The 19,483-nt window shown below is 40.4% G+C and overlaps 1 protein-coding gene across 1 annotated transcript in view; it reads left to right on the top strand.

Moving 5' to 3' along the window:
- The first annotated feature begins 2,269 nt into the window (after positions 1–2,269).
- LOC121920693 (alpha-methylacyl-CoA racemase-like) overlaps positions 2,270–19,483 on the top strand; it is a 21,459-nt gene continuing 4,245 nt past the window's right edge. Inside the window, exons 1-5 of the mRNA XM_042447843.1 lie at positions 2,270–2,341; positions 3,259–3,373; positions 6,732–6,875; positions 10,264–10,424; positions 12,946–13,132. Of these exons, the coding sequence (XP_042303777.1) occupies positions 2,270–2,341; positions 3,259–3,373; positions 6,732–6,875; positions 10,264–10,424; positions 12,946–13,132 (679 nt within the window). The remainder of the gene's footprint in view (positions 2,342–3,258; positions 3,374–6,731; positions 6,876–10,263; positions 10,425–12,945; positions 13,133–19,483) is intronic.

Raw genomic sequence — 19,483 nt, forward strand, 5'->3', positions numbered from 1 at the left:
GAATACTTTACCCTGACCCACCAACCTGACATCGCAATGCAAAACCACACCTAAGCATGGTTAACAATCCTGGGTTTTCAGCCAAATTGTGCTTACACAAACAGTTGACTTGATAAGCTGCCTATGAGGAGTTGACTAATGCAATGTTTGAAAGTTGAAGGCTTTCATGGCCAGCATCCATAGTTTTTTTGGTTTTTTAGTCTATGTGGCCATGTTCTATAAGAGTTTATTCCTGACGTTCGCCAGCCTTTTTGGCTGGCATATTAAGATGGCAGCCACAAGATTTGCTGGCGAAAACGTCAGTTATAAACTCTTCTGAAACATGGCCACATAGCCTGGAAAAAACCACACCAAAAAACTCTAGTGACTTATGCAACTGGGGATATTACCTGCCCGTAAGAGTATGGGTTACGCTTAACTATCTGAGGGGTGTGTCATTTTGAGGGTGGGAGCAAAGCTCGTTTCGCTGACTCCAGAGGCCTAGGATTCCAGAGGAGAGGATGTCAGGTTCTCTGCTCAGTCCTCTCCCTCCATGACAATAAACCAGCTCACAGGGAAGGTTTCTCCGGACAGATTTATTGAAAGAAAGGGAAAAGGAAACATAGCCGGCATGCCTAGGAACTTTAGCATTGTTGGATCCGATTTTACAGTTTACCACACCAAAAGCATGATTCAGTTCATTTAGGATCCTACTTCTAAAACTGCCAATAATCCCCCCCCCTATTAATCTTGAATTAATAGTCCTACAAGACAATTTTCTCACCAATATGTTATTTACAGCAGCAGCATTCACAACACCCACATTCTTTCCACACAGGAGAAATGTGTTGTTCTCATGTTCCCCCTCCCCTGAGATAATTGGCCCTTTGAACATTTGGCAACCCATTTTAACCTGTCTCTTGTTCTCAGGCTAACCGTGTCACACAATCCCACAGTCACACCAAATCCCCGTTCTTCCACAGCGAGTGAATTAAACTGATAAGAGCGGTAAGTGAATGAATCAAACACATTCTACCCATCCACATCACATATATAGTAAGCAAATCCCCCCCCCAAAAAACTTTTCCATTATTAAATAATCAGACAATAACAAACCTTTATTTAACTACCTCCAACCATATATACAACTAACTTATCTTAACACACTAATGCATACATCTTATCCCTTCAAAAGCACTTCTGATATCCGGTTTGTTCTAATACATGGTATCATTGGCTCAAACACTAAAACAAAACAGCATCATATTGTGTGTAAACATTTAACCCCAAAAGCCAACCAAATCAAACCATACAACACGCAGCAAAACCTACAGCAGTCCAACAATTACTTCACATATTACTAAGCTCTTCATGATCCATCATCCCCCACCTTGGACAGCCCTTTACATTTCTATGTAAACCACACAAAACCCTGTGTTAGGTTTGAAAACACACAACACACACACACATATATACAATATATCTCTATTACACTCATCCCTCCACATTTGCTGGAGTCAGGGGCACAGGACCCCCGTGAATGTGGACAAAAACCACAAATAACAAAAAACAGTACATTTTACCTAAGAGAATACCCCTCTAGGATCTCTAGCGTCCTCTCCAAGTGCCACTCTGTGCTCAACACTGCCAGGACATGTATATCCACACATATATACTCAATATAGATAAATACACATGTCTGCATTCACAATTACAATACACACACACACTCTATTATCTATATATAGAGATACACACACACTACGCACACACACACAAACATGTATATGCTCACAATATACCATGGAATAGACATACAGTTGGCCTCTGCGTGAGGGATCCATTCTGGAGCCTCCTGTTGAAAATGTAGGCTCACAGTATTCAAGCTGACTAGGCGTGCGCCCCTGTGCCATTTGCTGTGTGCATGCACCAGGCATGTAACGTCTCTTCCTTAGAGGTTTTTAAGCAGAGGCTGGATGGCATCTGTAGGGGATTGCTTTTGATTGAGATTTCCTGCATGCTAGAATAAGAATCAACGGTGTTGGACTGGGGGCCTTCTTGCGGCGTCCTTCCAACTCTGATTTCTGTTGAAATGACGGAGGTCACCCCTCTGTGCAATAATCGAGGCTGCAGATCTTCCGATCCACGACTTAGGATGGGCCAACTGTTACAATATATGTAAATATAGATATATCCACATGTATGCCTTCCACCAATTTATAGATAGATTAGATATACCCTACACCACACCACACACGTATATAAAACACACAATCTAGATATGGACCGGATGGCTTTCCTCGGTACGTGTTTCTTCGAAGGCCTCTGCGAATGCACAAAAATGTCCATTCTGCGCCGCGCAGTGAGGCTGGGAAAGGCTCTAGAACAGGGGTAGGCAACCTGCGGCCTGTGGCTGGATGTGGCCCGGCGAAGGCCCTTGGGACCGGCCCCAGCCCATTCCTGCACCGATTGCCGCCGGGGCCTTTGGGGGGCAATATTGTCTATAGGAAACCTCAGAAACATGCATTATATTTAACATTTTTTAAAAAATCAGCAAAATTTTTTCATATGTTTCCTCCATTTTTTAAAAAACGTGTGTTCCATTTGAAAATGTTGTCCTACATTTGTCCTGGTTTATTTAATATTTAATTTTTTATAAGGAAATTATTTACTTATTTATTTTTTGCTTCGGCCCCCCAGTTGTTCTGATGCGGGACAGCAACGGCCCCCGGCTCAAAAAGGTTGCCTACCCATGTGGTCTAGAATAATAACTGGGAAAACTTGAGAGTGCAGACCTTTTGGCAGTACTCCGTCCCTGAGTGTATCCCACCTACACAGGGCTACCGTCACAGATACGATGTGGAATATCTATACCCTCTTACATATCCACCCACCCACTGTGAATGTATACATGTGTAATATATCTAAGTGTGTGTGTGTGTGTGTACAGAAAGGCTTTGAAGCCCCCCCGCAAACAAACACAAGAAGAAGAAGTGCAGACAGGGGCCTGTTGTGGCGGCGGAATATCTGACTTCGGCCTGAGGCGAGGCGGAGGAGGCGGCGCTGGCGCTGGGCCTTCCTTCCTCCCTCCCTGGCGGCCTCCCTCTATTTCTCGGGCCGATTGTCGTGGTGCTGGCTTGCTGGGGGGCGGCGGGACGTGCGTGGTGCTGGAGCTGGCGGGGGCTGGCGCCGGCCCCCTATGCGGCCTGGTGGCTGGCGACTCGGGGGGCGTTGGTGCGCGTGTGGACCGGCCCTCCCCGGCGGCCTTCTCCGGCGCAGCCGTCCAGGGCCGCGGAAGCGCTCGCTGGCCCTGACCTCACGCGCCGCCAGGGCGCCCAGGCCCTCAGGCGCCTCTGCCGACGGGCCGACGTGCCTCTGGAGCCCTTCCGCCCAGGTGCCGCTCTCAGGACCCCCGCGCGGCTAGGAATAACAACAACCCCATTTCGAGGCCGCTCCGACTGCCCTGGCGCCTGATTATGAGCCGCGGAACTGTAGTGTTTGAGAAGACATCAGGCAGAGCTCTGGGCCACCAGAAACTACACTTCCCGGATTCCCTGGCACTGGAGCCAAAAGCAGCCTCAGGCTGAAACTGTTGTTTCATCCTGCAGCAGTGTGGTTTTGGACCCAAGAAGGCTAAGTCTCTCACAGAAACTACACTTCCAGATTCCTGGCACTACTAAGCCAGGGCGGTTAAAGCGGGTTCGACCTGGAGCATTTCTGCAGCGTGGTTTTGGACCCTCAAAACGTCCTCCTTTTGCGCATGGCCCGTAAGACTTTGTTTGCTTATAGTTCATAGATGCCTTCGGATTATATATTATATTTAATTCAGTTATCTTCTATATTATATTATTTGTTGTTGTTCTTCGTGCTCTTCAGTGGCTCCAATAGATATAATATGAGAAAGAAATATCTAATAATATAATAATTACACACACACACAATTTACACATACATACACACACACACTGTGTGTGGGTGTGTGTATATATATATATATATATATAAAAGTAATTAATTATATATAATGATAATTATATATATTATATATGGTCAGTGCAAGGGAATCCTGAGAGGCTAAATTGTCTCTCAAAAAATAAAGTTTTCCAGAATTATACTCTATATAATATATATATATATTATACTATATATAGCTATTATATTATAGTTATTAAAATATATTATAGTTAATATAATATATTATACAATATAATATGTTGTATAATATACCAAAAGCCTTCTCTTTCAGAGAGCTCTGGTGCCATGGCAGACTTCAAAACCCAGGGTTCCACAGCATGGAGCCAGGGCTGTTGAAAGTAGTGTCAAACCAGATTATTCAGTGGGGATCATGCAGCCTCTATCAGAGAGCTTTGGTGCCACAGCAAACTACAAATCCCAGGATTCCATAACATGGAGCCATTTCAATTAAAAGTGGTGTTCAATCAGATTGTTTCTGTAGTGTGGATGCAGCCTCTGTCAGGTAGCTCTGGTGCCACAGTGGACTACAAATCCCAGGATTCCATAGAATGGAGCCATGACAATTACAGCACTGTCAATTTGCATTAATTCTGCTGTGTGGCAGCAACCTTTCTAAACTGCAAATCCCAGGATTCCACAGGATGGGACCCTAATGATACAGCTGTGTAGTGTCTTTTACTGCTTTTCTACTCTTCTGTTTCCAACTTTTGCTGTGACAGGCCTCCTCTCCGCCACTGAAAGCTGTGCAGGCCCCTTTGCATGCCTCCTAGTTCAGCCAGTTTTGGGATGTGAGCTTTGAACCTTTAGATTGTTGGACTACAGCTCCCAAAAATCCTCACTCCAGTCAGGGCATTGGTAGGAACTCTTCTTTCCCAATCTGTGTTGGAAATGGTGTGGAACTACTTGTTCCTATCATTCAGTACTGCCCTTAGGAAAGGGATAGTCTCACAAGAGTTCCATTAACCCAGTGTTTATAACATTTATTTATAGCATTTATTGCAGGGGTGGCACTCACACGACCCTCCAGATAATGTTGGACTGCAGTTTTCAGCTTTTTTCACCACAGACTATGGTGGCTAGGACTGCTGGGACATGCAGTCCAACATCTGGAGGGCTGCTTTATTCCCATTTCTGAATAGAGTGTCATTCCCTTTCTGTATTCTGGTGCTGTTTTCAATAGATTAAAACCCAGTGATAGATCACAACACCATACAACAATACCAATGGCAGATAAGTCAGCTGAAGTCCCTAACAGAATTTTAAATTTGGTTGATTTTTTTAAAAAGAGTTTTTGCTTGGACTTTCAAGAAGAATATGCTCTGCATACAGAGCATCCCAAATTTAATCCCTAGCGTCTCCAGACAGAAGAGGAAGGCTGCTGACTGAAAACCTGAAAAGCTGCTGCTGCTCTGCTTAAGCCGAAGTGTCATAAATAGACCTTATTCAGTATAAAGGAGTTTCCTCTGTTGGCATAAATGCAGATCCTCAGGGAGGACATTTTATATACCTGGGGTGCTACATCTGAAAATACTGTCTTCCATCTGCCTAACCTATGTTGGTTGAAGCACTGGAAGATGAAATTTGTTCAGTGATTTCATTTCACAGGTAGATTAATTAGGCAATTTCCCACATACCTGGAACCCACGTTGTTTATATCTTTAAAGGGAAGGGCCTAATAACCTAAAAGCACCAGATCCTGTCTCATCTTGGAAGCTAAAGCAGTTAGCACTGGTAAGTACTTGGATGGGAGACCCTCCAAGAATACCAGGTGCTGTAGGCTTTATTTCAAAGAAAGGAACTGGCAAACTATTTCTGAGTATGTCTTGCCTAAGAAAACCCAATGAACTTCTAGAACATGGCCACATAGTCCGAAAAACCCACAAAAAACTATGAAGTTCAAGGAGTTACCATGAGTCAACAGGTGTCATTAAGGCGCGCACACACACACACACAGGAGAGCTTTCTTTCGGGTGTGGAATTCGTTCAGCTGGTTCAGTGCGGAGGTGGTTTATTTGTTTGTCAGTTTAATATCTGATGGCGTGACACCTGAAAGTTTGGAACAGATACTTTTGCAATTAGAAAAGTTGCATCAGGTTTTTCCTTTTACTCACAGATGCAACCCCTACAATTTTCTGTTTGTCCTTCAAATTGTTTGTGTAAAGAAATATTTGCAGTAACGGTTACATCTCTTACATACATAGCCTGTTCTCTTGCACATTTTTAATTGGCTTTTTCATCATATGGGCAAGTGATGAAAGTTATAGGCTTTGCAAGTTGTAGGAAAGAGAAGCTTGACTAGTATTCAGTCTGCTTCCATTTGTGTGAAATGTCAAAAGCCACATAGAGAGCAAGTAGGAGGAAGTAGAAATGGCTTCGCTTCTGCTGTCTGCCTTCCTTTCTCATGTTTGAAGTCAAAGTTCTGCATCTCTTCCCCCATGGGAATGCGCTTGCTATTAAATCAAGAACTTGTGAGTATCCCCATAGGGGAATTGGAAGGTGGATGATCCACTTTGGACATGCAGAAAAGCATAGAAACAGAATGTGGAAAGGACGTGTACATCTTGTTCTTTCTACATCAGTGCTACCCTGGCCTGCCTTACCTGAAAGTTAAAAATAAGAATGGCAGCAAACAACTGGCTATCAGGAATATGCTATTATAGAGCACCAGTGTTAAAACAACTGGCCAAACCTGCCAAAATCTGTCCAGGAGACAAATCAGCCATTATAATCTATCTACACTTGCAGATCTAACTTCTTAATTTTATCTTCCTGTTCAGGTGTCATGGAAAAACTGGGTCTTTCTCCAGATATCCTCCTTCAGGATAACCCCAGACTCATCTATGCTAGGCTAACTGGATTTGGCCATGCAGGAAAATATGCCAAGTTGGCAGGTCATGATATCAACTATTTGGCGGTTTCAGGTATGCATGCATATATATGTATATGCAGATGTGCTTGACTGTAATTTAGCAGTGCTAAATTTTCTCTATTTGTCCAGCTGAGAAAATGAGCCAGTTTATGCCTAATTGTGATATCATCTTTTTGACATGTTGGTAAAGTTTTGCTGGTGAGCACTGACCTTTGGACATCAGAGTCCAGCTGTCCACAGTTATTCCTGAAATATTTGTTACTGTACCTCAAAATGTTTTGGGTTATGATTCTATGCACACTGTTCTAGGAATAATCCCTGTTGAGATTTACTTTTAGTGGGACTTACTTTTCAGTACAGTATATTTACATATTTACACACCACCCCCTCCCTGTATCAGTTTTTATTGAGATTCAAAGCAATCTGGTAAATAAAACCAATACATAAATATCCAGTATCAATATATGGAAAAAAGGCATAAACAGATTGGGTACCATTATTATTATTAACCATATTGTGTTATTATAGCCCATATGGTCAACTCACAATTAAATATTTGTGAGGAAAAACCAAGTGGATCTCAATTCCATTAATTATTGGGAAGATTCCATCCTTCCCTAAAGAACGGAAGGGCATTCAACCAGCCATTCCACAACAGTTTAAAAACTGTGATTTTATGCAGTAGTGGGAACAATACATCATGTGAGGACAAGGGAGAGCTCCTTCTATGGTGTTCCAGTTGTGGAAGGACCCTGATTCATGCTAATGCTAGTTTCCTTCTGGTGCCAGGATATGGCTGCAAATGCATAGTTTTAAACTTTTATAATTTGTTTCAGTTTGCTTTAGAGTGACTATTCATATTATTCCTTAATGTTTAAAAATATTATATTGTCCAAAATAATTTAAAACTGATTCCATCTGTACACTGCCCTGATATCTTGTGATACAGAGTACAACATATGTATTTTATTAAATAAAAAAATGATAAGCATATCTCCCCACAGTTTTTTGTACTGTTGATTGGCTGTAGGCTTGTCTGTTGCCACACTTTAGGGAATAGCACATGTACAACGATCAAAAAGCCATTATTCTATAAGTTTGGGTGTCTACTTTGAGTATTGTAACTGGATGCAGTTGTACATTCACACTGGTATTTTCTTGATCGTAATTACAATCATGGTTCAACATTGCTTTATTAAAGGGCAGCACCACCAAAAATAATTTTTAAAAATGTACAATTACTGTTTCTACAGTGCTATGCCAACAGTTTAGAGATAGTTGGAAACAATTTAGATATTTTGACTGGAGTATGATACCATCTGTACCTAATAAAATTAACCCATGAATTAACATCTAATACATAACAACAACAACAACAACAACAACAATTTTATCGCTTACCCGTCTCTCCTCACGGCTCGAGGTGGGTTATAACATAGTTAAAACACAATCATTACATAAAATACACATATTAAGATGCATCTTAAACTGTACCTGGTTAGACATAGTCTAATCTGTCTGTACAAATGCTTTCCCATCATTCTTGAAACACTTCTGTCCCTGTTGTAACACCTCAAACCTGAAGTTTATTTATTTCCAAGACCATATAATAAATTTTGAAAACAGGCCCTTTTGTAATCAAGAAATAAAATGTTTTTCAAACAGAATGTAATCTGTAGACACAGCCATTCCTTCATTTACTTTCTGAACATCACTCCTCATCTGAAAGTACTAGAAAAATTGCATTCCTTTGGGTCAATAGAACATGTGAATTATAAAGTTAGATTGTCCTTTAACTAGAATGAATGAATACACCCACACCCACACACACCCACCCACACACCAGTTAATGAAGTAGATGTATTCCTGGGCATTATTTTTTTAATGGAAAATTTAGTGCCAGAGACAAAGGTAACATGAAAGGTGTAGGGATAGGTTCCTGCACCACAAAAAAGAAGAGCTGTTCATCATGTTTTAGCTAATTTTTAATCCAAAATAAACACTATGCACATGTGAAATGAAGCAACCAGGCAAGCATCCTCTGAAGATGGCAGCCACAGATGCTGGCGAAACGTCAGGAAGAAACTCTTCTAGAACATGGCCACATAGCCCGAAAAACCCACAAAAAACTATTCCTTTTTTTTTTCTTTCACCAAAATCCACTTTTCTTATGATTTCCATTTCAATGGCCAGCCTTAAAGATCTGTGGTTTACTGTTTTTGTTTTCAATATGCTGCGGGCACCTGGTGATTCAGGTTTATCTGCTTTCCCCCCTTTTTCCTCTGTTTTGCTGTCTACACACAGTAAGAGATTTTGGATACAGCTGCAGTTTACCTTGTTTGTTATAGCAGGCACTCAAGTTACAATAGGATCAGTTAGAGTGGATTATCACTCTTTCCCAGCTTAAACTTTATTGCATTGTTTACTGCAAATATTCTGCTGCAACCCAGTATGTACAGCTTGTGTTTCTGCAGTCCTCTTTTACATTCTCCCAGTGCTGCTGCTGCTGCTAAAAATCTTCCAGCTGGACAGAGGGAAAAGAGGAAAAAGGATTTGGATGGGTTTAAAAACATTTTGTAAAAAGGAGCTTCTTTTTCAGAAGCTTTGTTAACTGAGGTATATCTGTACTTATCTTTCTCTTGGCTCTTTTGAAACACTCTACTTTTAATAATGGAGCAACACAAATCTATAATAGAAGATAACATTAATCTGTAGTTGCTTCATACCTTGATTACAAAATTCCCAGTTAGATTTTGATGTAAAGTTTTTTTTATTAGCTAAAAATAGATTTCTTCTTTGGTTTTTTTTAAGCTAAAGAATAAATAATAAATCTGTATTCTTTAGCTAAACTATATCCAGTTTGATAACTGATATTCCATTCCCATTTGTTTGCTCAGCCATGGTGGGGCTTTTAAATGATTGAAGACATATTGCAGCCAACCTAGATACATGGTAATAATATAGAATACTGGGCAAGACCAAACCACCTTTGCAATTCTTTCACTGTAAAATACTAGACTTTTCTTCTGGTGGTTTATAGTTCCAAATGTTCTTATTGGTTAATTATTGAATTGTATTTAAAAGCATTGGTAGAGCTTTAACTGGTAATGTAAGGAAGAAAAATAATGTTTTAGATGGTCATAGGATTGCACTGTTGATTGGTAATGTGTTGTGTTGTAATACCATAATAAAGTACCAGTAATATTTTATATTTTCAAAAAATGTACCATGCCTACTGATTAGGATAATTAATTTAGATAGGCTGCTTTTTAATTTCTGTTACTTAGGAAGCAAACTGTAGTTATTGATTTGTCAATGAAAAGGCTGGATGTCAGAACTTAATTGTCTTCTTAACTGTCTTTATTTTGATATTGCATAAGGAATGCTAATACCATTATTACATTGTCTATGTAGTTTAAAATGTGCTTAATTCCATTTAGGTGTTTTGTCGATGCTTGGCAGGAAAAATGAAAATCCTTATCCTCCAGCCAATCTTTTGGCTGATTTTGCTGGTGGCGGTGTCATGTGTGCGATGGGCATCATTATGGCACTCTATGAACGTACTAAATCTGGAAAAGGACAAGTCATTGATTCAAGTATGGTAAGCTGAAGAACAAACAAAGTACAGACTCTAAAAGGACAGATGGAACTGTGCTCACTTGGAAACATGTGTCTAATGCCCTGTATTCTTATAATTTGTGTCTTAATCCAATTCTGACTGTAATCTGTTAGGTGTGACATGTAGCCCTAGATGGGCTTCAGGTGCATTAGTCAGATTCTGTACTGTCAAACGAGTAAAGTGGTCAGGTCAGCTGCTTACTCAGATTTATTGTGCCGGCTGCTTATTTGGAGATTTCTTGACATCATGTTCTTTTGATGACAAATTGATGTACTGTAAGTGTAATCCTAAAGCAGTGCACCTGGTCATGATTTTATTACCAGTTTTTTTGTAGATTACACTCTAGCAATAATTTTCTTTGGAGTGAGGGTGTCTATTCTAGTTCCATCCAAAATGCTTTTTCCTGGATTTGCTCAATATTAATCTGCACTGAATAATTACATGACAAAGCAAAGCAGACAGAAGAATCCACAGTTGTAACAACAAAACTCAGAACATGTTTTTTAAAAAAAGGAATGGGTTGCCTATTATATGTATAAATCAGCTAATAAAGTGGGTGTGTTGCTGGGCATTATTTTTGTAACAGAAAATTTGGTACCAGAGGTAGGTTTCCTTTACCACAAAGAAGATTTGTAGTTTTACATGTTTCAGCAAATCTTTTATTCCAAATCTCTATATGAAAATGTGAAATGAAACAACCAAGTCAGGTATACATTGCATAAGTAAACAACAACAACAACAACAACATTTTGAATATTCTAAGGAACACTTCTTAAATGCATCCAGGGATGACCTTTTTCTCTCCGCTTTTCTTAGGATTTCCATGCTGATATAGTAAAGGCATACCTCAGTTAACAAACATTCTGGGGGGGGGGGGAATAAACAAACCAAACAGCTTCATTTATATACCACTTCATACTGAACTAACGGTGTCTAAACAGATTTACAACTGTAAGTTCTTTGTCGCCAACAAGCTGGGTATTCATTTTAGCGACCTCAGAAGGTTGCAAGCCTGAGTCAAGCTTGAGCCCTTTCGCTGGTATTAAACTCGCAACCTTACGGTTTTGAGTGAGTGGCTGCAGTGCAGGCATTTAACCAATGCACCACCTGTCCAGTCTCCCCTTCTTGCTTGTCATCTGTCTAGCTGGCTATATTTTTTAAGCATTTGGGAGGATAGTGAAGGAGGGATGGAGAAGCACACATTTTCAGTGTCAAGTTGCAGTCACATGTCTATGTTTAACAGTGAAATAGAGCTAGGAAAGAATGGGATTCTACTCTATGCAATCCTACTGTAGTTGTGTGTGCTTGCCTATGACAGATAAGGTAATCAGTAGCTGCCTCCTTTACTTAGCATGCTTGAAGAAAACAGAGAGTAAAGGGGGAAACATGCCACACCAACTACCCCCAACATATTAAAAAAAAAAAGGATAGATCTGTAAATTTGGCTACTAAAATGGAGATCATGAAAAAAGTGGAGGCTGATAGAAGAAGGAAAGCATCATCCCTGGATGTATGTATCACCACTCTGGGGGGGGGGGGGGGGATTAGAAGGGTAATTTTGATTCATACTATCGCCTTTGGGGTGTCTTTCCCAGGGCCATGTGTTCAGAACCTAAATTGGGAAGGTTTGTTAATTCAAAGCTTACATAAGAGTCACTCTTACCACAGTGTGTTATTAGGTTGTTCATTTATGGTTTTTGGCTGAAGCTTCAGCTGACTAAGGCTGAAAAGGAGCAACTGTCCTTTTGGCTGGAATCCTGGTGGTCGTGCAGTAGACCCAATGAATCATTGCTTAATTATGAATCAACGTATCTAAATGTAATTAATTCAGAAACAATACTCTAGAGATTTAGGCCCATGTCTTTTCTACAGCAACTATACTTAATGCTAGCAGCCAGTAAAGAGCATTGTGAATATTCAAAGACAAGATTTAAAATACTGTATATACTCATGTATAAGCCTAAAAACTTTAGTCAAAAAATTGCCCCAAAAACCTGAGTTGACTTATCCACAGGTCAATGTAAGAACTGTACTTTAACTCTTATTTAAAAATGGAACCATCCCTTGGTGAAAGGCAAGAATATAATCTGTCCTGGAAGCCCTGAACCTGCTCTACTCTCTTATTCGGCCAGACTTTAGTGTGAGTACAAATAGTTATGCCTGCTGGAATTTTGTAAGTTCTTTGGCATCATTTCCCTTTGTTTCATCCTTCAGATCCTTTGTTACATGCCCTTATGTTTTAACCTTGACTTACCCATGGGTCATTTCAAAATCCATGCCCTTGACTTATACACGAGGTTGATTTATAGTTGAGTATATACAGTAATATATACTTTTAAAAAGTTCAGGTGGACTCTGGGGAAAGGTCAAAAAAGCAAAAAAGAATTTCTTGTCAGATTAAAGTGTTGAAGAAATGTCTAGTGGAGAAATGGTTCTGTTCCTATTAACATTATTTTCTATATAATTTTACCCATTTAATATGGATTTTTATTATATCTTTAAGGTGGAAGGTGCAGCATACCTAAGCTCCTTTTTGTGGAAATCACAAAACCTGGGTCTTTGGAACAGACCTCGTGGGGAGAACCTGCTGGACAGTGGTGCTCCTTTTTATGAAACATATAAGACTTCAGATGGGAAGTACATGGCTGTTGGTGCTCTTGAACCACAATTTTATGAGCAGTTCATCAGTGGTACGTTGTTCTACATATTTATTTATTTATATCTCACCTTTCTTCCACAATGGGATTCAAGGTGAATTGAATTCAGCAAGAGTGGTTTTAAGAAAGGAAGGTGACTTTGGATTTTATGTTTTTAACGCATATGTGAATATTAGTAGTAGTAATGCTGCCAACATTTTAACCTGCAAGTTGCTTGCTTTACTTTATTTTATCTGTTGTCTACACAAAACATTACTCCCATTTTACAGATGGATCTACTGAAGTGAGAAATCCCTTACATCAAGACCACAGCAAGTTTTATTGCAGCTATATTAGCTCATGTTCAAATCTTAGTATTTAAAAAAATCTATTAGGCTACTCAGGTTGAACTTATATCTACTCAAAACAAGTGGGAGCTTTTATTTCAGTAACCAAGTTTTTTTTTAAAAAAAAAATCATCCTCTAAATGTGAATTTGCCATTTTAGAAAAAAAATTGCAGTCCTTGTAAAGAGAGATGTTTATTATTTAGTTAGAACATTTACCGTATATACCTGACTATACGTCAATCTCACGTACAAGTCGAGGGCAAGTTTTGGGGCCAAAATTATGGACTTTGCTATGACCCGTGGATAAGTCGAGGGTAAAACTTAGGGGCATATAGCAAAGGATCTAAAGGATGAAGCAAAGCAAAACAATGTCAAAGAACTTATAAAATGAACTCCATGTGCTTATTCTTAAGACTGGATGGATGAGAGAGTAGAGGGGGTCAGTGCTTCACATATTATACTCTTGCTTTCCATCAGAAGATGGTTCCTTCTTTTAAATAAGAGTTAAGATACAGTATTTACATTGACCCGTGGATAAGTCGAGTCAGTTTTTTTGGGTCAATTTTTTGACCTAAATTTCTAGACTTATACATGAGTATATACAGTATATCCTGCCTTTCAGACAAAAAGGCTCTCGGGTAGTTTATAAACTGTTGATAGTTCCCTGCCTCACAGGCTTACAGTCTAAATAAGACAGGACATGTACGGAAAAGGAAATGGCAGTGAGGAAGGGGATTAAGTTGTTGTTCCCTTTCTCAGAGGCTAGAGCAATGGCAGTTAGAATCTGGAGGGAGCAACTCTTAACAACCAGTGGGCAAAGACAAGATGGAGTTGTGCCTAGCTGTTCCTCTCTCCTTCAGAGGCCAGAGAAATGGTGGTTGGAAGGAAGACCTGTCACCTGCTGCTAAACTAAAGCATGATGGAGCTGTGCCTGGCTGCTGTTTTCTCCCTCAGAGGCGAGAGCAATGGCAGCTGAAACAGGCTTGTCACCAGCTTCTGCTCTTCTCTCCTCAGAAGGCCAAAGCAATCATAAAATCCAGAAAACAGGCTCAGAATTTATTCTATCTTGTGTCACAAGTGCAGCGACAGAGAGACCCTGTTGCAGGCATAGTGCAGTAGGAGATACTTAGGAGAACCTTTGGCGCGTTCCAGACGTGCCAATAGTACATGCTCGGCACGTACTAGGGTTACGAAAGGGCGTCCTTTCTTGATGCCCTAACCCTAGTATGTGCCAAGCACGTGCAAAATGGCGGCGCCCATTCTACATGGGCACCGCCATTTTGATGTAGCGGACGCTTAGCGTCCAGACGTCGCGGTGTGGAAATGATGCCACAAGTGCACCATTGGTGCCTTGTGGTGTCATTACTGCACTGCAAAAAGAACCTGCTTTTTGTGGGTTCTTTTTGCTGCGCCAAGGAATCGCACGGTTTGTCCGGTGCGGTTCCATGGCGCAGCAAACACCGGTGCCGGCAATTCGCCCTTTTGGGCGGTCTGTAAAGCGCCTTTGTTAGCTTATGCAGTTGGCCTTCCATATACATAGATTTTTTTATTCACAAATTCAACTATCCACAGCTTGAAAATATTTAAAAATGATAAATTTCAAATAGCAAGCTTTGATTCTTCCATTTTATATAAGGGGCACCATTTTGCTATGTCATTTTATTTAATGGGACTTGAGCATCCACTGATTTTGGTATCTACAGAGGGTCCTGGAACCAAACCCCTGCAGATAGCAAGAGCTCACTGTAAAATCCTCTGTTGGAACTATAGAGGAGAAGGGTCAATGCATATAGACAGGATAATGGTGCATAAACCCAAAAATACCAAGATCCTATGCTCAGAGGTTTACAATCTACACTTACTGGTAATTGGGTAGCTTCTATGCCGGCTTGGTGGGTCACATTTAATTAAACTGTGTAAACTAGAGAGTATCGTGTTAAAAAAGAAAGCAATTTGGAAATAAACTTGTTCCCTTCTCTCCACCATTATTGCTTTTTAAAAAGTTGATGCTTCTGTAATTTAAACAGCTGAGCTTCGTGCCCATTCTGTTAAACATACCTTCTTGGGTTTTTTTTAATAATATTAAAATGCACATGTGGTAGCTTAATTAATAAGTATTACAGATAGAGGGCTTTTGAGCATTTCCCCCTTCAAAATAAAGCTTTCAGTTAATTATATTTTAAATGATAAAATGAGCAATTTGCAAAGTAACCAGAATGATAGAGGAGAGTAGGATGAGGACATAGAGGGTTGTCCTACATGGAGCTCCTGCCTGGTGTGCCATTGCTTCTTCTGAGGTCAGAACGTCGTGCCTTGTGCCCCGGCAATCAATGAGGAAGAAGTTAAGCGATGCCTTCTTTGTTGATCACATGACAGATTGCCCCATTCCGACCTCAGCAGAATCAATGTCATGCCAGGCAGGTTGTTGCAGGGAGTTTCTGCCCATAAGGAAGTGGCAGCAACAAGGAGGACAGGCCAGTGGGGCAGATGTGGTGCTGGCCCACGTACACAAAGATGTGGCGTTACACCAACTTCAGCCTGGTGTGTGTGGCTGCCATCATGGTTGGTCTGGGGCATAATACTCCAGAGTGGCCCCAGATTAAGTAGCCAATGTAGGTACACCTTTAGGCCTGGTTTGCATGCTAGAGAACAGGCTAATACAATAATGCAACTTGACCTCTTCTGTCAGATCTCACTTCCATTTCTTTTGTTGCTACAGCCAACATGTAACCTCTTATTGAGGAAAGACTAAGAGGGTACTTTCTGACATTCTTGTACCTGTGAGTGGTAGTTTGAAACAAAGAAGTTGATCCTTGTAGAAGACAGACAGACAGACAGACAGACAGACAGACACACACACACACACACACACACTAATATCTGATTGACGAGGAGTAGTTACATTGCCACACACGTCTTGAACCTAGCTCAGAAGTGGATGTTTGTTTATTTAATATCCCACCTTTCTCTGTGCAGGTTGCTAGTTTACCTTTAAAGTAGGGAAGTTACCTACTTCTGTGACAGCAATCCTTGGTGATTTCAGTGGAACTTTCATTTGAGACATGTTTAGGACTGCACTGTTAAAGCTGAGGGAAGAATGCCAATCAAAGAACTACAGGATAGCTCTGAAGGCCTTGGTGGGGTGGGTTGAGAACCTGGGCTTGATATATAGTGCCTTGCAGAAGTATTCATGCACACATATCACTTGAATTTTCCACATGTCTTTGAAAACCTGGAGTTGAAATAAGACACTCAACACTGTGAAGGTGCAAAGTATTTTTATTGTGTAAAAGTTAAATAAACAAAACCAAAATAGTTTTTTGTAGGTTTTTCGGGCTATGTGGCCATGTTCTAGAAGAGTTTATTCCTGACGTTTCGCCAGCATCTGTGGCTGGCATCTTCAGAGAATGCCAAAACCAAAATGGCACTTGTTGATTCCACAAGTTTTCACCTTCTTTGTTGTGACATCCAAATAAGTTCTTGTGCAACCCACTGTCTACAGAAGTCCCATAAGTAATTTAATTAAGTTCATCTGTGTGCATTTCAAACAGCTGTCCAACTTCATAACGGAAGGCTCCAGATCTTCCAGGAAGATCCTTTGCAAAGAAGGAGTTTTAAAATATATTTTAAGATGATGTCTTATTCTACTTCCCCATGGGCTCAGTTCATCTTTCTTTTAGTGTGCCTCCTTGGTTAAGTTAGATTTATTTGTCTCAATAAATGTGTAGATGCTCATTCCCATAGAAGCTTTGGTCTGCTGATGACTTCTTGACATCCCATGAGCACAAATTGCATATTTTAGATAGTTCACTGCTTATTGAGAAACTGTTGTGATCCAGATTGCCAACATAGAATCATAGCGAAAATGGAGGGCTGGCTGTATTTTGGATTGTTTGTAAGCAGAATAGCATGTACCCAGGAGTTGCATGAAGGAACAAATTGATGATTAATCAATTTGAGCTACAAGAGGAGTGAAAACAGTAATTTCCAGTGTTTAGATGAAATCTCTTTTCATGTAATTTGAATGCATTGGTTAGTGTTCTAGTCTCAGGAGCATCAGAAAACAAGCTTGCTCCTTCTCCTATGTGACATTTCTCAAATATTTAAACACACCCACTCTGTCACCTCTCAGTTTTCTCTTCTCCAAGCTAAACATGCCCTGCTTCCTAAGTCTGTCCTCATAAAGCTTGGTTCCCAGACCTTTCATTTTCTTCCATAGCTCTGGACTCTGTAGAGGGACAGAGTAGTGTGGAGGCAGTAGCTCTCTTGCACAGCCAAGGTAAAGTGTCTATGATTTAGTATATCCTCTGAAAAGAGCATTTGCTTTATGAACGGAATAGAAACCTCCGTGAGTTGACTATATGATGTTTAATTCAGTTTGGCACAATATTAAATGCTGCTTTAATAGATTCTACTGTACCTATGAAAGCTTCTGTGGAAGGATAATTTTCAGTCGCCCCATTCCAGGATGTTTCTCGCTCATTGCAAATATATTTTATAATATTTATCCACAGGCACTTGTGGCATGTTTATACCGTAGACTGCTTTGCTTCCTTTCGGTGCAGTGTTTTCAGGGCCAACTGTTCCTCTCAGTATTTCTGTATAAATAGTACAGTACAGCCTGTTTCAAAATACATTTGGGGGGAGCTAGCTGTTCCTAGTAATCTTGGGGTATGGCTTGCATCCCATGTTGGTTATGACATACTCCAGCTTGTCAACATCAATTTTGATGTTGATGTGGTGCCCGAACTGGACACAGTATTCCAAGTGAGGCCTGATTAAAGCAGAATTGAGTGGCACTATTACGTTTCTTGATCTAGACACTATACCTCTATTGATTTAGCCTAGAATCACACTGTTGACTTATGTTCAACTTGTGGTCTACTAGGATTCCTGGATCCCTTTCACATGCAGTCATGTTAAGCCAGGTGTCCCTCATCCTACATCTATGCATTTCATTTTTTTCTGCTTAAGTGCAATATCTTACATGTGTTTCTGTTGAAATTCATTTTTTTTTTTTAGTTTTGGCCCAGTTTTCTAATTAAGGTCATTTTGAATTTTGATGCTCTCCTCTGGGGTATTAGCTACTTGGTGTCATCTGCATGCCCTTCTGTTGAAACTCCTATGGAAACCTAGGCCTTCAGTCTTATTCTGTGAAGTTTCAGAGTTTGGCAACTGAGCAGAGAATACAGATGGCTGGCAATTATAGTGGAAATAAGATTACCTGACCATAGCCCTCAGCTTCTGATTCAGGAAAACATCTTCTAGGAAGCATCTTCCAGGTGAGCAAGGGGAGGAAATGAAGATACCGGAATTTTTCCGCCTGGAGTAGGCAGCCCCACCTGAGTGATTTCTTTTTGCAGTCTGATTTTCTGTATAATTTGTATTAATTTCCAACACACTAATCCCATATTAGCACAGGTTTCATATAAGGAAGCAACAGAACTTTGGTGCAAGTTACACCTGCCTCAATTTGTCATTAGTTTTTTCTTCAAATACACAAGTGATATTAGTAACTAAGGAGAGAAGCACATGGCTGTCTTTGGCAGCCTCAAAACAGTGTCTGGCCACTTTTTTTGGGGGGGGGTGCATCATGTAAACCCCATGCCCCCAAAGTGGCCAGAAGCTGCTTCTTTTGGCCTGTATGTTTCAGGCCTTAGATAAGGTGTTGTGGATGGAGCTGCCTACCATGGTATCTTGATGTTCTTTTCTCACAAGCCTGTTGCTAAACTCAAATATATAATCGTCGTCCTTTTTTTCTTAAACATGTTTTTGATTTTTAGCACAGAATGACATTGTTGGTGTCCACACATGAATGAAAGTGGTAGTGTATGCTTCTCTCTAGAAACCAAGATGGCTAAACTGAGACTGTGATATCATGAGAAGACATGACTCATTAGAAGAAAATAATGCTTGATATGGTAGAATTATGGAATTGTGAAATTCCTGCCCCCTCAAGGTGTACCTGGCAAAAACATTGCAGTTCTTTGGGTGGCAGCTCACCCCTCCCCATTTTTTTTGCCACCGTATTTTAATTGACTGTTGTTCCCCCCCCCC

Source organism: Sceloporus undulatus, chromosome 2 (assembly GCF_019175285.1).
Source record: "Sceloporus undulatus isolate JIND9_A2432 ecotype Alabama chromosome 2, SceUnd_v1.1, whole genome shotgun sequence".
Classification (NCBI taxonomy): Eukaryota; Metazoa; Chordata; class Lepidosauria; order Squamata; family Phrynosomatidae; genus Sceloporus; species Sceloporus undulatus.